This window comes from Pholcus phalangioides, unplaced genomic scaffold (assembly GCF_987345545.1).
Source record: "Pholcus phalangioides strain wild (caught in Gottingen) unplaced genomic scaffold, Ppha-v1.0 ptg000017l_1, whole genome shotgun sequence".
NCBI lineage: Eukaryota > Metazoa > Arthropoda > Arachnida > Araneae > Pholcidae > Pholcus > Pholcus phalangioides.
Window position 1 is genome coordinate 12,830,988 of NW_028301610.1, and position 23,836 is coordinate 12,854,823.

The 23,836-nt window shown below is 39.5% G+C and overlaps 1 protein-coding gene across 4 annotated transcripts in view; it reads right to left on the reverse strand.

Annotated features, from left to right (window-relative positions):
* Window positions 1-925: 925 nt before the first annotated feature.
* The window catches only part of LOC149072406 (uncharacterized), a 60,530-nt gene continuing 37,619 nt past the window's right edge, over window positions 926-23,836 (reverse strand). For 2 of the 4 annotated variants that reach the window (XM_089246319.1, XM_089246320.1), the window contains exons 6-8: window positions 21,652-21,736; window positions 12,428-12,465; window positions 927-3,517 (exon numbers count right to left, since the gene is read on the reverse strand). In XM_089246319.1, coding sequence (XP_089102445.1) covers window positions 1,061-3,517; window positions 12,428-12,465; window positions 21,652-21,736 — 2,580 coding nt within the window. In that variant the 3' untranslated portion in view covers window positions 927-1,060. Of the gene's footprint in view, window positions 3,518-12,427; window positions 12,466-16,177; window positions 16,319-21,651; window positions 21,737-23,836 lie in introns of all 4 variants that reach the window. The other 2 variants (XM_089246318.1, XM_089246317.1) reach the window with 2 other exon arrangements.

Below are 23,836 nucleotides of genomic sequence, written 5' to 3' on the forward strand. Positions count from 1 at the left end.
TGTTTGCCTTCGCTCAGGCGCGGATCCAGTGAGGGGGGGGGGGTAGAATAGAAACGAGATTGCCCCTCCCAAGAACCAAATAATTTGTGTCCCGTAAAATACGGGATGATTCACGAAACTTACAAAATTCCGCCCTCCAGACACATAGTCCTGTATCCTCACCTGTCTCCTCTCAAGTTACGGCTCCAAACCCAATGTATTACTAATGGATACTCGTAATTACCGGATTTCGCTCGATGCCGATCCCGGAATTAAATTCTTGTAAACTAGCAATTTAATAAGCAATAAAAATTACACTTTGATTCAAATATTAAATACTTATAGCTTCAGTGGTTTCGGCTCGGCATAATTTTTCTATATAACTTTCGAACCCCCTTATGACCCCTGCGGGATAGAATTTCGAAAAATTCCTTCTTAGTGAGTCTTTAAATCATATATGCTTAATCTGTAGCCCGCGGGCCAAATGTGGTCCTCGGAGTCATCTGATGTGGCTCGTGAACTCAAACATAATCTTATAAAAATGAACTAAGTGGAAAAATTGTAGATCCCTCTAGTGACAGCGACACATTTACAGATCACTTGAGTGACCCGCGGCTTATTTTCAAATCACTTAAGTGGCCCTCGCCACGTTTTCAAACCAGTAAAGTGACCCACACTGTCCTAAAGGTTGAGCAACCTTGCTTTACACTTCATGAAGTAAAACTACTGACCGAATTTCATATTTGTGGTTTCAGCAACTTTGGCTCAGCCCCATATAATCTTTAAACTCCCTTATGACCCTTTTAGGGGCGGGGGTTGCATATCGAAAAATCCTTTCTTCGTTAGTCTTCATTATGAAATAAAACTATCGACCAAATTTCATATTTATAGCTTCAGCGGTTTTGACTCGGCGATGATGAATGAATCAGTCAGGACATGTTATTTTATATACATAATTATATTTTATATAAGTTGATGACAAAGAAAAAAACAAAATTTTCTATTCCCCACTCCGATCCCTTTCCCAACGCTGTAATGTAGCATACGATTTCCCTAAAACGTTTACGGCACGTAACATTGTTTAATGTCGCTGCACCGCCTGGCTTATCCTAGCGGCCAGGGATTGGCTGAAGTTCATAGGTCGCAACGACTCGGTGACGCTCTCTGGATCTCCGATAAGCACGAGCTTCTGGACGCCGTATTGTAGAGGCACTATGGATTCAGGCTCCGTGCACGAAAACGCTTCGTCTAAGATAAGGCAGACGTCGCTGCCATGTGATCCGATCGCCTCGTGGATCAGCCTCTCGTAGCTGTGTTGCAGCAGCGACAGGATGGCGTCGACGTCGCGCAGAGCAGCACGATATAGGTTCAGTTCTCTATCTTTGCGGGTGCCGTTGACGTCGGAGGACACCCGGCGAGCATTGGCGACCAGTTGATCGATGGTGTAAGCCCTCAACTCCTCCCGTGTACTAAGGAAACTGGAGTTTATTCCGATTTTTATGGATTCTTCGGCGTCGCTAGCGGTCAGACGGAGTGCGAGCTCTTCCAACCGCCTCGTTGTCTTCGTGCAAATAACTATTTTGCCGCTGATCATCTTTATGTTTTCTATGAGATGTATCGCCGTGCTGAGCTCGTCCGTTCCGAGGGGTGTTTCCACCACGACAACAGCGGGGCCTTCATTAGAAAGAATTTCCATCGTTTGGTCCACCGCGCGAAATACCGCCAACGCTTCTTTTGAAATAGTCATCTTTCTCTGGAGCTGGACACGGCCGCAGTTATTGGCTGGTTTCAATATTGTTCTACACAATGGAGAGTCTCCCAGGTTCCTCAGGGCGTCAACTTGTTTCCTGAGGAGGTCGACGTTGTACAGGGCGCATATTCTCACGAGCGAGTCTCTGTCAATCTTTCGAAGAGAGTAAACGACCCTCACCTGCAGATTCACTCTCATCATACTGGCACCGATATGTTTATAATCAAGCCCAGTCACGTAGCCAAATATTTTTCCCATCAACTTCTGGAGTTCATTTGCTGGTCCCTTCATCGCATACTTCACGGAAACAAGTTGGCCTTTTTTTGGAACATCATTCACATTGGCCTTCCTCCTTTCCAACCAGAAAGCGATCTCGGTGAAGTCGCTGAACTCATCGACGGACTTTATGTTGAACCACAAGAAGTTATTAACCTTTTGAGCAGCAAGTTTACCACCGACACAAATCTTCTTCCACGTGTCCACCATCATGTGAGAGATGAAGGTATTAAAATACGTCTCCGGGCTCTCGTATTTTAAGTTTATTCCTGTAATTAAAGTATATAGATTTGGCGGCGGTTTCTCTGACCACAGACAGGACACCTTGAACGACAAGATTATGGATAAAATCTCGCTCGAGGTCAAAACCTCGTAGCCTATGGCGTGACACAATCGATTAGGAAGCAGAATGTCTGATCTGACAGAAGTTTCATCCTGTGCACAAGCAACCTGATGGGAACCGTGCTCATTGGACTGTGAGGCATTCAGCGTGTCCAAAGTAGGGACTACATTTTGCAAATACTTCTCAGCCAAAGATTTTATGCTCGAGTTCTCCGACAAGACGACGTCTCGACCCGGAATTCTCACCTTTTCTGTTCTCGTGCAGTGTCGGGACCCGTCCTTCCCAGTGATATTTCTCTGAGTACTTGCTAGGATCCGGGCCCTCTTGATGATTCGGGGATCCCGCACGTTGGAGGAGAAAATCTTTCTTAAGAAGACATCCTCGTCAATGTTCGGATTGCCGCATTCTCCTTCGCAAGTCAATTTATCGGCGCTCGTGGATATCGTACAATGCTCTTCCACGGTCGTTGGTAGCGTCAATAGCGATTCATCCTCGGTCGTGGCGCACTCCCTCAGAACGGCAGCAACCGGGTCAGGTAATGTCGGCGAGTTCGTGATGTCACACGGAGCCGTCAACATCTCCACTTCACCAGAGTCACTCTGTGGAATTCGGGTGCTGCCGGACGAGCTAGAAGCACTGTCAGGAAGCGCATCGTAATAACCGAGGAAATCCATGATGATCTTGGTTGTGTCTTCAGTGACCCGGTTCTCGAGCGACGTCACGATGGTTTCCACTTCCTCGATGAATTTCTCTTCGGCACGAGATTTGCATGCCCGACTTTTCCCGACAAAGTATAAGTAAAACCACAGTTCTTCGGGACACGCTTCTCCTATCCACACAGCCATCTCTTCTTGGATCTGAACTCCGGACGTGGCGCATGTAGAAATCGCAACGTCATCGAGGTCCTTGACGTCGCCCCGGTCCTCCTCGTTTGATGGGGTTGGACCATCGGGAGGTCCCGATTCCACTGGACGATCCATCTCGACCTCCTCCGAAGAGGGCACGTCACCGATTGTACGACTGGTGTCACTCGCGACGTCATAAGGCCAATTAATTTCGTTTGATTCCACAAACAATCGACCAATCTCTTCGTCGGAAGGAGCGTGGGGGATGATGACATTCTCTTCGCGGTGACTCTGACGGACGTCCTTTTCGCAAAGACGCTGCTGCTGCAATAATAAAATAGATCACACACATTAAACACAAGAAAAGGGTAAAAAATACATAAAATGATAACACTAATGAAAAGGTTAAAAAATCCTCTAATATCATAATCCCAGACACATAACAATGAAATAATCATCTTACATAAAACTAAATACAGTACGAGATAAATTAAAAACATAGCATTTCAAATAAATCAATGAAATTTTGGGGGAAGGGGAGTAAAACAGATCACTCATAAGTCGGGATACGTAGCTTTTATATTTACGAAATAGATGCAATGAATGTGAAATTAGCCGTTTTTGATGAAATGAAGGCGAAAATTTAACTCTTAACACTTTTCCGCGAAAGAAATCTTGTTAGTTTATCCTTTTTAAAGCGAATATGTCGTTTTGCGCCGCAAAACTATGCTAGTTGTGGAAGAAACGAGTTCTATACGAAAAGTATATAATCAATTGATAATTTGAAAAGATCAAACTGCCCATGATTAACTGTCAAAGGGGGGCCAAAGTAAACACGGTAACTTTGGCCCACTTTTATAAAACTTATTTTTTTTTGTGAAATTCATTCATTTTGGACCAAAGTATCATATAAGTTAGGGTGACTTTGTCACACATCAAATATTCCTATTTTAAAATGATGTACAATCTTGCTTGAAGCAATGTAACCCGCTGGTTCTGAAGAAAAAGTGCTCACATATGAATACAAAAATACACTTTATTTTTATTTTACACTGTACTTTGTCGAAAAAAAATTTTTTTAAATCAATAAAGAAAAAAAGTATTGAACACGTCATATTAGAAGTCTTGTATAGGGTACGGTACCCAAGTACTATTTTGGTATGTCTTTTATAAGTTCACAAACTTTCAGTTCTTGGCTACACAATATGCACAGTTCCTGTTTCCGACAATTTTGGAGGCTTTATCACTTGTACCAGTTTGTACTACATTCATAACCAGTCCTGGAAAATATTTTTCGTTCCAAGGTACTGCAATATTTTCTGCTTCCAAAGTGTCCTATAGAGATTGGGTTTCCTGTTTTAGGCGGAGGTGATTCCAATGGCTCATTTCCTGAACAGACTTGTTAGTTTTACCTACCAGTTCCCGGTGTTGGCTCAAGCATTTTCCGCTACTTTGTCCCGTTTTTTTGGAGTTACCAGTACTATTTTTTGATCTATGTATTTTACCAAAAAACCTTGATAGCTTAACAAAAGCATTTTATATATTCTTAATCAAAATGATATAGGCTTTGAAATTTACTTTCTTATTTGAACTAAAACATGCACCTCATCTACATCCTTCTGCGGAATTTCTAACAAATTGGTATATGTTGGAATGTGCGTGTACTTGTTGCGAACCTAACGTTAAATTTGCTACTGTGTAATGCTTCTTATGTGTAGTGTGTGCTGCAGAGTTCAAATTATAATATTATAAAGATAATTATTTTTATGAAAATAATGTAAAAATAGTCATTATTCATCATGTATTATGTCATTTTTTGCCTGTAAATAACCATTAATGCAATTCTCCGTAAATATAGCTTAAGTTCACACGTTTGGCAACAGCGATGATAAATTGACGTCATGACGCTTGGTGTCAGAGGCAGGATAGTTCAAGGACTTGAATGGTAAAGACCAGAGTGATGGATATGGACGAGATGCGTGAACAGCTGAACCAGTTGATGAATGTTATGGGACAGATAAAATTGGGCATCATGGCAGAGATGAACACCTCCATCCCACCTCCATCGCCGCCATAAATGACAGGATAGAGACCACGAGCGCCGCCGTCAACATGTCTATTGCTGCCGTCAAGGATGATGCCACCGCTGCCAGAACATCCATCGTGAAGTTAGAGATGTCGCCGCCGTGAAGGGAGACATCGCCACTGCCATCGCTGAACTACTACTAAACCAGACATGCACCTCGTTCATATTTCTCTGCGGAACCTCTAACTAATTGGTACATGTTGGAATGTGGGTGTATGTATAGTGAACCTTCCGTGAAGTTTGTTTCTGTATAGTGCTCTCTCTGTCATCTGTACTCAATTTTTTTTTAACTATGAGTTTTTTCCTCGACTCATAGAGCGTGAAGTGTAATGAATGAATAATTATAACGTTGTAGGCCTGTTGCTCTCTGCGGCGAGACTTTTTAATGGGGATCGGCTCGCATTTGCGCCTCGAAGTTGGAAACCGCAGAAAACCAACTTCAGCCGATCACCACTGCGGCGACGGTGGGGGTTGAACCCGGATCCTCGCGATGCGAGTCCGTCACTATGACCACCACAGCAGCGCTATCGCTGAACTGAAAGAAGAGCTTTACCAGGAGATGAGCTCCTCTCGAAAAGGATACCTGAGCTGGAAAATAAAATTCGAGAGCCTAACGTTTTCAGCGGACGCTAACTAGGTCCTGTCCGCCATAACTGATGTCAACCGGCCGAGCACCAAGCCCTCGACATAAGACAGAAGAACATCATGTTCATAAGCGCCAGAACCTAGTGGCTGAGGCCATTTGAGCTTCCCAATTAATTTTGTCCGGGAGCTGGCCCCTATAATTTCTGAAAAAAAACAATGCTATGCACATTCCTCCTCCTACGTATGCGCTTGAGTCCTGTATATACGGGACGAACTGCAACTTTCAGCTCCTCTGTTTTCTTCATGTCGACGTCTCTGATCGTGGTCGATCTACTGGATCCAGTTCGAGATGATCGTCTCTGCGAACAGATGGGACTGTGTACTCAAAGCCTTCCATCCAGCCGCCGCACTCCGAGGGGAAGCTGCCGAAGTGCTTCAGACACTCGCCATCGAGGACCGATCCAGCTATGAAGTTCTAACGAACGCACTGGAGCTGAGGTTCGGAGAGAACTGCCTAAAGAATTTCCATCCACTGCAACTGAAGACTAGGAAGCTGAAGGCTGGGGAAGGCATTGCAAGAACTGCCCATGGACATCGAGAGGCTCTCGCAGTTGACGTATTCCAATTGCTCGCCGGACATCGGGGATGGATCGATCCTGCAAAGCTTCTGCAACGATCTGGACATCCGGCAGGCGTTGCGCCTGGGTGAATACAAGGACGTGAGAAGTGCTCTTTTCTACGCCATGAAATTTGAAGCAGCCCATCAAATTCATCATCCATTGCCGCTGTGGTGGTCGAGTGGTTATAGTGACGGACTCGCGATGCGAGGATCCGGGTTCGAACCCCACAGTGGTGGTCGGCTGAAGTTGGTTTTCTGTGGTTCCCAACTTCAAGGCGCAAATGCGAGCCGATCTCCCCGTTAAAAAGTCTCGCCACAGAGAGCAACAGTCCTACAACGATAAATCATTCAATCATAACACTTCACTCATAGTTAGAAAAACTGGTGGCAGATGGCAGCACTACACATAACAAATACAAATACAAAGCCACAACAGGCAAAATGCCCAACGAGGTGGCTGATAAAAAGATGCCCATAAAAATATGGATGTCATATGTTTCAAAAATACAGCAACCCAATTAACAAGCATTACAGAGAAACAAAAAACGTCACGTCAGGTTTCACTACACGTACACGCACATTCCCGCATGTACCGATTCGTTGTGGGTTCCGCGGGGGGGGGGGGGGTGTATGTGTGGTGTAGCAGTAGTAGGTAGGGCCTCCAAAAAATGGCTCGGGGATCCATGATGTTCTAAGTCAGCCACCTCGTTGGGCAATTTGCCTGTTGTGGCGTTGTATTTGTATCAAGCTTCGAGACGAGAGCGACGAGTGATTCGCGATGCTGTTGCGGAAGACGCTATGTCGGACATCATCAGAGAGTGCCAGCAACGATTGGGAGAACCGAAAAAACGTCACTGGTGTGTTGGAAATGCCATGAGAAAGGCCACCCGTGGAGCGCATACTCAGTCACGGCTGTCGGTACAGGAAATGTGCCATGTCGAGTGTACCACAGCTGCATGGTGAAAACTATGGACTCTACGTGAGAGGCGAAATTGATGGACTTCGATTCCGGAACCAACGTAAGCATCGTTAGGATTGCCCTGGCTCGAAAATACCAGCAGCGACTCTCCTACGTGCCACCATCTCTGACACTGCAGACAGTCACAGGAGAGAAAATGACTGTGCGCGGAAAATTGGAAGTCCCGGTGAAGTTAATCACTGTCGCCTACCGACACAGTTTTCGTTGGCGACATGAAAGTCTCGTGCATCATCGGACTGGACTTCCTGAGGAAACATGGATTTTCCTTGGACAAGGGTGAATGACCAGTTGGACACACCGAAGAAACACATTGCTCCACTCGGATGTGGTCGTGACGAATTTCCTCCAAGGAAAGTGGTGGCCATTCCGGAAGCGGAAAAAAGTGTTCATTCTCGATGGTATGAAGAGGAGGATCCAGCCTCTCATGGAAATGTCGACGCTCTGACGAGAAGACTGTGTCCACAGAACTGTTGTCATTGGCTGAAGAAAAGCACGTACCCGTGAATCCTATAACGAGACAGATAACATCTCAAGTGACGATCCTTGGAGCGACGGGAACACCCGGAAGGCTCAATCAGAAGATCCCGACATACGACCGATAATCGACTTGCAGGAATAAACCAACGTGGCAAGACGTTGCCTCTTCCAGTCCGAGCACCAAAAGATACTGGGCGCTGGTATACCCATTCTGGTCCAGCGTCCGGAGCACCAAACCCACCTGTTCTCTCTAGTTGTGGCTCTGCTCCTTTCCATGTTGGAAGACAATTATCAAATCGGAAAATTTTGAGCCATCACTAGATTCTGAGAGTTAACAATCACATACAAAATTTTAGACGCCAATACAGATTTTTCAGTCGCCATGGTGACCTGGCGCTTGGGATTTGTCCAACCCTGGAATAAATAAAGATGCATATACTGTTCTGAATATATTTTTTGTATGTAATCATTTTCATGACCCCGCCCAGGGGATTTCGAAATTCATAAGATCTGGGGGACCCAGGGATGATATACTCAGATTTACGGCATGGCTAGATCTGAATAAATTGCCTATGGCGATAGACCGGAGTTGTGCTCGTTTCAATGAGGGAGAGAGAATGAAAGTATATTTTTACTTGGACCGTGATCAAACTAGAATGGAGCTCAAAGGCAAAGGCGTACGCCCCCAACAATTAAATAAATTTTTGTTAATTAAATGCTTTTGGAAAATTTTCACCAACTCAAAAATTCACCGGAAGAAATTCCGTGCCCCCCCCCCCCCATAGATCGGTCTTCTTGGGTACGCTCCTGCTTGGGGGCAGTCATATTCCAAGGGCGTAGTGAGGGTGAAGACTTGGGGGTCTGGTCCCCTCGCCGGAAATGTGAGAAAATGACCAAAAAAGGGGAAAAAGATGACCAAATCTATTGTTCTATCACTTTGGTCCTCCCCTCGCCCCCGAACCGAAAGTGGTCCCCCTCCCGAACGAAATTTCTGGCTACGCCCTTGTCCCATTCACTTTGGTAACAATACATGAAATGATTGTTATACAATCGAATCCCGGTATAACGAACTCAAGAAACCGGAGAAAACACTTCGTTATGAAGGAATTTCAGATTGTTTGCATTGTTTCTATCTATACTTATTAGAGGGATTAGAAAACCGTTCGTTAAAACGAGATTTTCGCTATAACGGTATTCGTTAAAACGGATTCGACTCTAATTAGAGCCCGAATTTTCCACTTAAAAAATGGCAAAATATGAACTAAAACTGAGAAAATATATGCTAAAGAACAAATAACCACGCAAATGCATCTTTTCTATTTGTCTTGGTGCATATTCATTTGCAAAAACATTCTCATGCAAATGATTTCTACATGTATTTTATTTAGGAATTTCTAGTTATTAGTACTGTAGCTGCTCACTAATAGAAAGAAAAAAGTTGCTCGAAAAAGAAGCAAACTACACGTGCACACAAGTGAATACATGAATAATGTCAAAAATGGGCGGATTTTTCTCCTGTGAGATTTTACTTTTTACTTGAAAAAGAAATGACGAGCAAATAAAGCACCCGGGCTTTGGGTATGGTCCATTGTAGCTAAAAGTTCCTTGGAGTTGAGCAGCCAGACACCAAACTATTTGAAAATGTTGAATTTCCAATTCGATAGACGACGTTGACTGATCCATATATCCATGGAAGTGAGCATCAGACTTTCAATTGTTCAGTTGGTCATCTAAACCACTTTGATGATACGAAATTCTATGGAAAACGTCTTTTACTTTTAGAGAATCAACTGATTTGAGATCAAAAATCAATTTCACATGACTAGAGCTCCGTTCAATTGTTAATATTAGAACGAAATGATCTCAAAGACGTCCCAATGCAGATAAAGCAGCAATTTTCAATAACTTTATGTCCTTACAGATCAAAAAGTAAAAATTCGTTTATAATGAGAACTACGTTACAACGAAAACTTTTCTCGTAGTTGTGAGCTGTTGTTATAACGAACTTTTATTGTATTATAAGCAATATTAATTTGAAAAATTACAAACATTTAATTAATCTTCCGCACAACTTGAAAATTTGCACTTATTCTGAAAACTCTTCAATTACATACATTTATACACACATCAATTCTAAAAAGAGGTTAAAATATGTAAATACAAAAACAGGACTAATCATAACAAATTTATAAATAGTGCAAAAAAAATCAAAAATAAAAAGGTCAATTTCCCGTGACCTTTCAGTAAATTAAGTTGTATAATAACCAAGAATGGCCACTAAAGCGCAGTGCTTTCCAAAGTGTGAAATATCACCCCCCCCCCTCCCTGGGGTAAGGGAGTGATGCAATTGTCCAAAGGGTCGATAGAAGCTCTTTTGACAGATTTTAGTATAAGATCCTATGGGTGGGCTTGCGTTGGGAGAAATCAGAAAGAAATTTTTTTTAAAGAAGGGCTATGGAACAAAAAGTTTTGGAAACTTTTCACTGAAGCAGCAGTTCTCAACCGGTGCTCCGTGTACACTTCCCGGGGGCTCCACATCCACTCAATGAAAATAAATTAAATCAGTAAATTCTATAAATGAATATAAGAGGAGAGCCTACGAAGCTCCGTCATAGAAATTTTACACCGAGTAGAGGCGACCACTGATGCATATTTGTGTTTGAGTACAGGTGATCATTTGTGGAGATTTTACTGCATTTAGGAAAATGTAATGGAACCCTTTCCATACGTCTTCCTATTAAGTTTCTGACTTTACTCATTTGTAGGACGTTTTGCTTCAGTTGCTATACATTTCTATACATTATCCCTGTATACAGGGCCTAATTTCTTCATGGGCAAATGAAGCATTTATAACTTTGAGCCCCCGTAATTCAAACAACATACATTCACTGACCAATTAACATCTTTGACTCTTGTCGCAAGAGCCTCCTAATTCCTGCTTTACCCAAGGCCCTGCCTGTACACACTTCAAGTTGTAAGCAGAAAAACTAAGCAGGATCGACTGTAGTTTCCCATGCATATTTTTTACTGAAAAAGCCACAAAATTTAAGATGATCTGACTGGTTCAATGGCTTTTGACAGGTACTGAAATAATTATTGAACAGGCTACGGTATGCTGATAGCCAGGGCCGTAACTGGGATTTTTGCCGACCGGGGCAAACATGATTTTGACGCCCCCACATTCCATAATTTTGTAACGGTGTTCTCTGTTCCCACCTAAAACTGTCGCTCTCCTAAATTTTGCCGCCCGGGGCAGTTGCTTCCTCTGCCCCCCTCCTCTCTAGTTCCGGCCTTTTGCTGATAGCAAACATTTACACTATTAGTTCTTTCTTTAAGAGAAAAATCTTTCAACAACGGAACTCAATATATCATCTACTTTTTGCTTAGATATAGAAACCAAAAGCAAAACAAACAAGTATGTATAGGACGTTTTACATAAGGTTTAAATAAAAAAAAAATTTCTGTTAAATCTTGAAATGAATACCGTAAAATTGATTGAGACTTTAGCAACAGTAGTGTTATGATAGTATAATATTTCTTCTCAAGCATAAGATTTTGAATCAAAACGACAGATTTTTTACAATTTTTTTTTTGGGAAATGTCTGTAAAAAAAAAGAGGGGGGGGGTAATTTTGGAAAAAAGTTCCATTTACATATACTGCTTTTGCATTTATATGACACGTCGTATAAACAAGGTTCCATTATAGCCTGAGCCCCCCCCCCCCACCACTTTCAATAAGTTTACGCCTATGCATAAGGGCAGATCAAATGGAAATGGAGCAGTTGTTATAATTTGTTTTTTTTTTGTATGAGTGTGAAACTTTGGGTAGAAGTAGAGCTGGAGGTAAGGAAGGCAGCCCCCAGCGGAATGGACTTGCCTTAGGTAGTCACAGGGAATCATGTGATGTGTGCTGGCAATTCACTGACAGTACCATCCAACATAATAACTTGTTTTTTCATCTGTGTCTGCAGAATGTTTGCAAGTAAAGAAGAGCAATACAATGTTATTCATTTTTTAGGGCAAAAGGAGTTGGAGTTCACGAAGTGCATTGGTGAATGAAGGCAGTGTATGGTGAACATGCACTGTTATTAACTCGCGTGCAAGACTGTCACAAGCATTTCCACTGTGCACTCATTTTCCTGTAGTGGAGTCTCTCTGAAATGATGGTATAAGCAGAACCGAAACACACTCCCACCTTCCTTTATGCATTGTCTATTTGGGTTGATTATCAGGTCGACTTCTTTCACCAGAGCATCCATGATGACCAGGTCACACATCGTTCACAGATTCCAGTCCCTTGTGAAAATGGAAGTGCCCTGTAGACACTTTACTAGGTGTAGAAGAAATATTAAACTCCCCAGTCCTCCTTTGAACATAACTTTTCAAATAATGCCAAGTATTACTAGAAGCAGCTAAAAATAAAAACACTAGCAAATTCTCTTGTGACTAAGACTGAAATACTAACTATACCATAACTGAACATCTTACCTGGTTTTCTTCAACTTTCTGTTTTTTAGCTACCACACCTAGTAAAGAAAACAAAATGAAATAAAATTTTTAAATAGAAAAACAAGAATAGATTTTTGTAAAATACAATAATGTAAACATCAAGGCAAAGCCCTTTGAAAACTAATGAATGTGCAAACTTTTTGTCTAATTTTGAACATTTCACAATCTGTTGTGGTTCCCACACATAATCAAAGTGGCTACCTAAACACTTTCACTTTTCACATGAGATTTGCCAACTCAATCTTTTTATAACCTCCTGTTTCCTTGTCTACTATTTCGTCCATCAATTGACAAGTGGTACTCATGGTACTTTTTACTAGATTTTGCAATGGTGTTTACCTTTGGGCAAAACTCTAGAATATGACCTTACTGTCTGCATTTGAAACACTTGACAGCTCTACCCTGTAGTGCCGCAACTAGACACTTTGTCACCCGGGGCAAGCATGCCTTTTGACACGTCTGAGTAATGTAAAAGGAGCAGTTAAAGTATGAATTTAGCGCTCCCCTCTAGTCCAACACCCAGGGGACCAGAGCAGCCTGCTACCCTGGACCATTAACTTAAATTTGTTAATATCACAGTTCAGATTAACAAATTTTGCAATTATTGAAAATTACCTTATTTAAATAAAATTTGCAAATATTAAATCCAAAAATTGAAATGTATTTGTGGAAAAGAAAATGATTAAATTTTTTGTAGAAATAATGTGAGGATTCTACGCGTCATCATCAGAGAATTGGAGATAACTCCAATTTTTCGAGATTATCAAAATTTTCCTAATTTCGAAAAAAACACTTCAACACTATAGGCTTAAATAACTACATAACTTTGCAACTTGCAAAATAGTAACAAGTGGCTCCAAAAAAAAACAACCACCACTGGTTCATAACTGAATGATAATGGCAAAAAATGTGATTTCATTGAAGTCCTATTATCTTTTGATTCATGAAATTCAACAAGAATCACCAAATACTTGTTTAGATATACGAAACTCTCACCACAATTAAAATTTTCTCGGCACTAGCCATTGGTGGGGATGGGATTCACCTGAATAGGAGGGGGTCTGGGAGGTTTTTTTTACTCCCAGACCAAGTAGATGGGGTTGTGGGTTAGTTAATGATAATAATAGCAGTATGGACAGTGAGCTGCTGTGGTGGTCAAGTGGTCATAGTGACGGACTCTCATTGCTAAGATCCGGGTTCAAATTGGATCTGGTTCCCAGAACAAGTGCGTTTTTATCTTTATCTTGAAAAGACAAGGGCATCTAGAGAGTATAAAAGTGGAACAGGTGGCCTGTCAACATTTACTGAGAAGAAGAAGGACATTGAAGAGGGTGATCGGAGAAAATAAAAAAGAAGTTCAATCAAGGTTGGCAGATAACTTTGGCACTGACCCAAAATAATTTTTCAAGTATGTCAACAATGGATGTAAGGGGACAGTTGGCCCCCCCTCTCAATAGGAGGATCTAGGGTAGAGAGCAATGTAGGCATGTGTAGTGCTTTCAATGACTCTTTCGCATCAGTTTTTAATATAGGTGGTGATATCTAAGGTATGAATGTGTCATACAAAACATCATACGCCCGACCCATCCATTAGGATATACGGTCATGTACATATATATGTCACATATGAATGTGTCATGGGGAATAAAGCCCTCAACGATATTCAAGTGGAATATGTGGTAGTCCTAAAACTTCTAAAAACTATGTGCAAGCTAAACACCAGGATCCTAATGCGCTTCCAATATTTAGAAAGAGTAGTAGAAAAACTGTGTCGAATTACCCTCTAGTTTGACCAGCTCCCTCTCAAAAATTTTGGAAATTATTATCAAAAGGCAATTGGTGAAGTGGATAGACGAAATTAACATATTGTCGTAAAACCAACATGGGTTCAGGAAGGAGAAGTCATGTGTAACCAACCGTCTTTGCTTTTATGACCATGCAGACATTGCCAACATTGGCTTGAAGCTTGTCAGTAGTGGTGAATGTTCAGCTTTGCCATGGGGGGTACCCCCATAGGACAAAATAATCATAGTATAATAAAAAATAATCACTCAAAAACTCAATCTTTTTTTAATTTTAATTGAAAGTTCATTAAATACAGCATGTCATTGGCACTGGAACCTAGAAGGCTCAGGACACATGAGCCACCTCCTGAAACAACTTTCTGAGGTTGCCCTTAATAATTCATGAATATTCAATGCAATCCCAACTTGCATCATTCTTGTGGGCTGTATATACTAACGTCTAGAAACCCTAGGCCACCTTTCCCTCTTCATATTAAAGCACCTACGACGAAACATTCTTTCCGACACAAGTTGCCCGAGCTCAATCATGCTCTATGTAAATGAAGCTGGGTCCCGACCACCACACTGAACCCCTCAAAAACCTGTTTTTAGACCACAGCGTGGGGGCGGTTTTGACAGAAAACAAGGTTTTTGAGTGTTTTGGCAACGAGTTGTGACCATCTTCGATCCAAGATCGCACAACGATCCGATTGTATGTCTCCTGGGGAGTGACGTCATCTTCCTCATGTAGACGTACGTTTTTCGGCTACGTCACTGCACTAGTGCAGAGAGAATTTCTTCCTAGTATGTAAATAAGCCTAGATGGCGATTGGAGCACTTTAACTCGTATAAGAAGGCATAGTTCCTTCTTACTTGCTGCTTTTGTGATTTGTTTGCGGGTGATCACTGCTGGTGTGCTAAGAGTTCTCCATCTATAGAAGCGATCTGCCAAGCTATTGCTGAGGTCTCTGAAAAATAATGGATTGAACTTCCCCCTTCTCTGAGGATCACCTCCGCCAGAAGTTGCTATGCCGAGTTGTCAGATAGACTCTTCTCGATCTGCTACAATGGACTAACCAACCTACCGTTCTTGAACGCTCTTGCTTCGTCATCATCAAATGGACTAAGTGTAATATCGGGAGCCTACGCATCCATTGCCACCGACTGGAACCTATGGACTCGTCATCGCTGGTCATTCATTGCCACTGACTGGAACCTACAGACTCGTCGTCGCCATCAGTCACTCATCGCCGTTGACTACTCATAGCTGCTAATCGGATTCTATGGTTTCATCATTATCAACTGGACCCTACGGACTCGTTACTACCTGTCAAGAGAACTGATTATTTGTGGACTTACCTCGACCCCTTTGAATTCCCTGACTCGTGAAAAAGGTGATTAACTTTTCAGTTCAGAATTCTTAGTTGTTAGAAAACCTAATAAATTATTTGTACATTGTCAATGTGACTTTGCCTGGTCACTTGCAGCAACGCATACAAAAACCCTTAATGCAATGAAAACGTTGCATAGTAGAGCGACAGGTTTAGACACGGCTTTACAGATTGCCTTTCGCGCACAGACTAAAACAGATCGGCTCCAAGTTAGTCTTCTCTCTAACTCTCACATGCATATACAAATTAATCATTATGTTAAGGATGAAAAAAAATTATTTAATAAATTTGTTATGAAAAAAAAAATTAAGCAAAACACACACCACAAGAATCTCAAAGACCCGATCTTTTATAAACCAATTTCCATAGTATTGAGAGTGTCTCCCATAGCTCCGTAGTTTATAGTGGCCATCCATAGAAATTACGGACAATCCGTAGCAGTTGGGCAACTATGATATGTGATTAAAGCTTTGGGAAATGGCAAAAATGTTGACATAGTTTATTAGGTGGAGAAACTAAAGTAGCTATTAATTTAGTCAAGGAGTTTGTGCTACCTGGCACTGCTGGCAGCTGTGCATTTGTTCTGGTAACAGGAGCTGCCTGACTAGGCTGTGTACTTGATGCAGGTGGCACAGAATTCTTACCAGATGCAACAGAAGACTTTGTACTAGGTGGAGCAGGACTCACAGCTGCCCCTGTTACAAAAATTTGAAAGCATGGTTATCACCAAGGCCCAGATGTTGATGAAATTTGCATATTTTTCAATACTTTTTCACTTTCAAATTTTTTTATCACTGTTTTTTACTGACTAAGACTCAGACTCGTTTTTCAAGTTCCTGCCTCTGATGAGATCTTTCATTTTCTTCCTCACCCTTCACAAGTCCAAAATATACCTATAATCTCTATCTGCGCTGTCTTTGGCCGTTTCAGACTTTATAGAGTTAAGGAGTTTTTTAGGTTTTAAGGCATTTTTTGGATATTTTTCATTATTGAAATTTTTTTTCAAAATAAAAAGTAGGCAAAAAATTTAAAAAGAAAGCATTACTTTCATTGCTTAACTTTTATCTTCCTTTACGATGACAAATAAAGTTTAGAATCACCTCCAGGTAAATTTATTATCTAGTAAAAATTACAAGAGCTGGCCACACTTAACCAAACAATAAATGAAATTGAATTCAAGAAATTTTAATCCTATATGGAATGTTGAGAGAGAGGAATTTTCATTATATAAAAAGGAAACACGGTATAGTACTTATAGGGACAACAGAGGATTGGGAAAATTTTGAAATCTGCAAATTCATGTTGAATGATTTTGATCCACAAGAATGCTGAATGTGATAAGATTTTGTAAGCTTTGTGTTTTGCCTTGGGAATATCAAGTATATAAGATCAAGTTTTAGCATTCTGGTTTCCACCATTCAGTCCTTGCAGCAAAGTATGGAGCTTATTGATACTATCAATAAAGTTAGTGTGCTAAAAATGGTGTAAGCTAATTTGCTATTATGGAATTTGAAAAATAATGGGGAAAAAAACAGGCTTATAACCTGCAGAAAATTTTTTTATGTCTTGACAGGAACGTCTAAAAGTTTTGAAACTGAAGATAAATTATAATACTGTGTAGATCATCCCCAAAAAAATATATATCCCCAATAACCTCTACTAATGTTGAGAGAAGTTTATCTTGTCTTTTCAGAAATTTATATTCTCTTGCAGATTATGAATTGTTTATTTCAAAAATTCTATTGGCAATTTTTGATGACATCTAATGTTGAGAATGTGAATTTGATTTTCAATAGAGATACTATAATTTTTTTTCTTTGAACTCCTGTCAGTATAATGACTGGTTCAGTTTCTAAAGAAATTGGTTTTGTTATTTAATAGCATTTTTTGTCATTTTTGGGGAACATTTCTTTTAGTTTTTAAGAAATTTTTTCGAGTTTTTAGGTTGCTTTATGGTAAACAATATCTGGCCTTGGTTATTACACACACACACAAAAAAAATCAATGTGTCACTGTCTTATACCACAGCACATCCAGAAAGTCCTTACTCAGGCTTTTTTCCTACTGAACCTTTAGTTGCAGACAACAACTTCCAATAGCAATTATTTTTTAAATCAAAAAATTCCCAAAGTGGGCAATATCACCCCTTGGGGGATGGAATGGTCCGGGGGCAGTAAAAGCTACAAGAATAATATAGGATCCTATGGGTTGGCTTGAGTTGGGGACGACGGAGAAAAAAATTTTTGAAGAGGGGGGCAATAGAATAAAAAGATTGGAAAACTTTAAAATTAAAATTCATAATATGAATATTTATTAAGAAAATTAATTCTTTTAAAAATGACAATATAACCTTTATAGTTCCCCTAGAAAATATTTGCCTTTCCACAAATACGTGAAACAAAACAAGTTTCGTTGCTACATGACAAATATTTCAGGGGTTATCCACAAATTTATTGACAAAATGGTGTATTTTTTATACTGAACTAAATAATGAGCTATCAGTTTCAAACAGATTTCTGACGAAAATCCATTGAGTGATTATGATTGACATTTAACTTTTTTGAAAAAAAGTTTTCTGAATAAAATTTGATAAATTACTCATTCGCAAACAATTAATTAATTTTATTTGACGATTTCAGCATAAAAAATATGCAATAAAATAAGTAACACCAAGTGACACATTAAAAGGGAAAAAAATCAACCTCTAATCCTTCTATAATTTATATTTTTTTCGCTGAACTTTCAATTAACAGCTAAAAAATTCTTTCCAAGCACCAAAAAATTGAAACAATCATAAACTTTGAAATTAAATACCTAGCTCAATTTTCATAGCATGGTGATGAAACTTGTTGTGTTTGTCATATCACTGAAAGAACAACCTTTTTCTAAGTATGACTATAAGGCACTGGAAAAAATGTAAAAAGTTAAATTTTGTAATTTTTTAATGTCAATCCATTCATGTATAAATGTTTTCCCCCAAGGAGCAATAATTGAGAAGAAAAAGGCCTGGGTAAAGACTTTCTTGACAAGCTACATATGGACCTAAGATCAATTCAATGAAATTAAAAATATATCTAGCCTACAGCTTATTATTCATGACAAGTGAACAATGCATCAAAAATGAACAACAGTTTTACTAATACAAAGGCCGCAACAGACAAAATGTTCAACGAGGTGGCTGAAAAAGCTGGCCATTATACAGGGTGTTCTGTTAATGGACTGACAAACTCAGAGGGTTGTTAGTAGGCATCGAGAGGAACAAAACTGCAATGGAACATGGTGCCACAAACCACATTGAGAGGGGGGAAAATTGTGAATAACGCATGCAGGATCTGAGTCTAGAGGAGACGAAAGGTGGATGTCAGTTGATCGCTGAATGCGTTTGTGGGTTCGCTCATCATATCTGACGTAAGCAGCATTGCAAAACGCATGCGCTGGGGTAGGATTATGTGCTGCAGACGATGTAAATTAGCACTATTGGAGTAGTAAGCATGTGTAGCATTTAGTTGGCTGTTTCAATAAGCATCATGATGGCTGACTACACGAACGAGGAATATACTGTTATGCATCTGCTTTACGGTTGAGCAGATAGCAATGGGCGCTTAGCACAGTGGATGTACCAACATCAATATCTGATAAGGTACTGTCTGCACCGTACTACCTTCGCCACAATCAATTGACTACTACGGGAGACTGGAACCATTCACCTAGCATGCTTTAATGCAGGGAAATGCCAATTCCACCAACTTTTGTAATAATTAATTTTTTTGTAGTTATTGTACTTTTTTGTCATTCCAGAGTGACGTCAAAACCTGCATGTGTTTTTCGCGATTTTCACCCTCTCAACGTGGTTTGCGACACCATTCCATTGCAATTTTGGTTCCTTTTGATGTTTACTAACAACCCCCTGAGTTTGTAGGCCCATTAACAGAACAATCTGTATAAAAATATGGATGTAAAATATATCTAAGATCAGGATTACAGTATAAAAGTTTTGGAAAAGTTCTTTTATAGAACTTGAAAAATGCAACCAATAAGTGAATCAGTTACATTCGAGCAAATGTAACCAATAGGCTTATTAGTTGCATTTGTCAAGTTTTATAAAAGAAAATTTGTCAAACTTTTATAGTGTAATATCAGCCTAAAATGCAACAACCCAAAATAAGAGCAATTAGCATTTATTATTTTAAATCCAATAAATAATTTGAATTTGAGAAAAATAATAAATGACTATAATGCAGAATAAATAATATAATTAATTGGTGATAACCAGATCATGTGATAACCACAAGGTCCTGGTAATCACATGAAGTTAACCAGTTAATCATATATTTAAATGAATGGAGTCAAAAGCAAGGCATATGACTATTAAACACATCAAAAGTGGTTGGACATTATTTGAAAAGCAAATGCATAAAGAGTTTAAGGTAGCCACGCCAGAATCCTGACAGGTATCCTATCAAGCATTTGGGGGATAAACATGACAGAGGGAGCATACATGAATGAAAGAACGCCAGCACATTTCCACTGGACTTATCCCATTGCCAAAATCTCTTCCAGCTCAGCTTCGTGGCAGAGTCTGGTACAGAGAGGGACATACACACGATTGACCTTTGCAGGGGGGAACTTTTCTTTTAGAAATTTTGAGTTACCACCCTTCAAAAAACATTTAAGGGGCCGTTCAAGTATTAGTCATCATTTATGGGGGGGGGGATTTCCGATTTGCTGACTTTTGATGACGGGGGGAGGGGGGTTTGGATAATGCTTACGTCATCAACCACCCTTTATGAAAATATGAGTTGGGATTCGGAGGGGCAGAGCTGATGACGAAATTTAGCTGACAGGGGGGGGGGGCGCCCAAAAATGGCTAAAATTTGCTTACGTAATACTTGAACGACCCCTAAGCTGACAGAAATTGGTTAGAATAACACAACAGATTAATTTATTTCAATATTTTAATTTTTCTCCCAAATATTAATTTTTTTCTTCTAATTTTTGGTTAGCTTGGGAGGGGCACCAGCTCTCTATGCCCCCATATACACCTCTGGTGATGGAAGAGCCAGAGTCAGATATTAATCAAATTTGAATGACTTCATGACAATGATTGAATGACATGAAAAAAGAATGAGAAAAATACCCAGTGACCATATACTCAAGCTTTCATAAGAGTCCATGTCAAACTGATGTCCGCGGCAGGCTACAATCCAAAAGTTTACCAGCAAACTATCACCATATTCTATTCTATTAGATGACTGATTCAATTAACGAGCTTAATCTGTTACGCCAATGTGCTCGTTATTCAAATCAAACTTCTTCATAGGAAATAATGGAAACTTGGATAATTTGTTCCACAATTATTCATTCACATGAAAATTACTAATAAAAACATCATTCATTCAATAATACAAAATAATGTAATAAATAATAGTGAAATATTATCACAAAAATTAGAAACTTTGCCTGGTTTTAATTTATACAAAAATTGCCACGTTTTCAAGACAAATAAATTCAATTGGTCGAATGGTTGACGCGTTTTGGCTCTTAAATGGAGAGCTGTCATCAGGACCTCGTGGTCAGAATTCACACGAATGAGTTGTGGAGGGGTGATGTTTACATCTGGTCATCCGAAGAGTTCGCCTTTGTATTTGCTGCGTCCGAGTGGTCTTTGGATGCGAATTGGGGAGCCATCTGTTGCAGAGTGTTGAAACTTTTGTCACGACTGAGGTTAATAAAGCCTGTCCAGGCTGACGAAATAGGTGGCGTGTTTCTTCCATCATTAACGAGGAAATTCTGGCATGTTCTGATGAAGTATTCCTCGAGAAAATTCAATTCGGATTGTGTGTTGTATTTTTAAAAACAAACGCTTTATCAAAATCAAAAGCTTTCAAGTTCTGTATCATTCACCACAATGACTGGCAATATCTCTACAGAATAATAATGCGGGCTGGGTACAAATAGAACTTCATGCCTTTCAACTATGGTAAAAAACAAAAACACACCCACACATTAGTAATGAAATGACTATTACCTTTTCGCCTTCCACTGCCTTTTACTTTCTTGCTGTTGCCTTTCACACCTCGTAACAGCAAGGCAGGGATAGGTGTTTCTGCTTCCTACAAATACAGAAAAATAACATGATTTACAATACTTTTAATTACTAATTTCAGTCTGAAACAGTTTCATTCTAAAATGGAAAACAAACAATACCTAATGCTAATTGTTCTGAGGAATATGTAAATGTTTTAGTATTACTTTGATGTCCTCCTCCCCTTAAAAAATTTGTATACCTTGTGTGAATGAAAGGGTAGATTTATGCATACATACCATATATACTCGTGTATAAGCCGACCCCCCTACTTCAGGACCACCAAAATCGCAATAAATTGAAAATCTGTGTATAAGCCGACCCAAAAAAATCTGCAATTCAGAGAAAAAAATTCTTATATTTTCATGCAAAATGAATAGCTTATGGAAATTTACAATAGAAAATGATTCAAACTTTATAATCCATTTCATCTGAGTCTCCAGGCTCATCGTAATCCATCAATAATCATAGGGTGCGCATATTCGTTTTTATCTTCATCCGGGCTGTCTCATCGCCACTGTCACTTTCAAAGAGGATATAATCTTCAATTCCGTCCATCGCATTATGATGCAACACTTTTTGAAGAATCGGATGACAATTTCGGTGGAAACAGAATTCCATGCCTCATGTACCCATTGGCACACTAGGCCAATGTCAGGTTTCTTCAAGGCACCACTTTTTGTGGTTTCTTTATCATCGGAATTCATCCATTCGATCCGCAAATCCCTCAAATAGTCTTTGAAAGGCTTGTTGATGCTCACATCTAAAGGCTGTACAATAGACGTTAGCCTACCTAGTATCAAAGTCAATGATGTTTTCGATTTCTTTGCCTCGGCTTTGACATTATAGGTTCTGTGGGGTTTGAACATATCCCACACCAATAATGCTGGTTTCTCGAACACTGCTACAAAAATTATTACTGATCGCAGGGATCGATATTTTCTCATCAAAAACTGACCAGAGTATAAGCTGACCCCCCCCCCCCACTTGAGGAACGAATTTGTCCACAAAAAAACTCGGCTTATACACGAGTATATACGGTAATTTTAAAATGCATCACGAATAGACAATTCAAGTGGAATTATAAATATTAGCAAATGTGTTTCTAATATTTGGAGAGATGGAATGATTCATAAAAAATATACAAATAAGTTTTTCTATATCTGAATTATGTACAGGGGTCTATTTGTATTCGCAGAGGCTATGTTCCAGAGGTAACTGTGAATATGGAAAATACAAGAATAACCCAAACCCTAAAATTTTGTTCTTTAGACATCTCATTTTTATAGTATCTGCTTTGTGTGAAAGTAGAAGGTGGGGGTGTCTAGTGATTCAAGGAGATGCTTTCTGGAAAGAGCAACATAATGTCTCTGTTAGCAGTTTCTTCTAAATTCCAGTTAATTTCTTAAAGTATAGTAACAAGGCTTCCTCTACAAATTTTTCTAAATGTGAAAAACATACCACAGATAGGTCTATTTCATGAAACAAATCATTGCCAATTTAAACTTATGAAGCCTTTGAAATATTGCTCATAATGAACTTGTCTTCCAATTCTCTTCTTGATCAACTTCATGGAGTATTGCTTCGATTTTAGAAGTGGTCAGCTCGATTAATCCCTCCTCTGTTGAATTCTGAATTGCTATTAATTAATTTTCTTTTATCTCTACATCAATGGACCCTTATCCATTAACAATCCAGAAAAAGTTTTCGTAGTTTGAGCTTTTCCATTATTATTATTAAAGATTAAAAAAAACAATCTTTATTGTTTTGGGCCAATTGCCCCATTACAAGGTGAACACAATTAAATTTTTGCTTTATATCAAATACATGCATGAAAAAAATATACAAAAACAAAAAGAGTAGAAAAGAGAAAAAAAATAACAACAAATAATAAACAGGTGAGAAGCATTCATGAGTATACATTAGTTTGACCAAACTAAAAGAAATATATACATATATATTAATGATTAAGGAAAAAAAATACACAAGTCAGAAATGGAAAGTTGTGCACATAAATGAATCCATACACACACACATGTACATTAAACATGTTCAAGCTTTTCTATTGTTAATACAAAATAATTGGATGTGACATTCTTTTCATACCTAATTCTTCAATACCTCATGG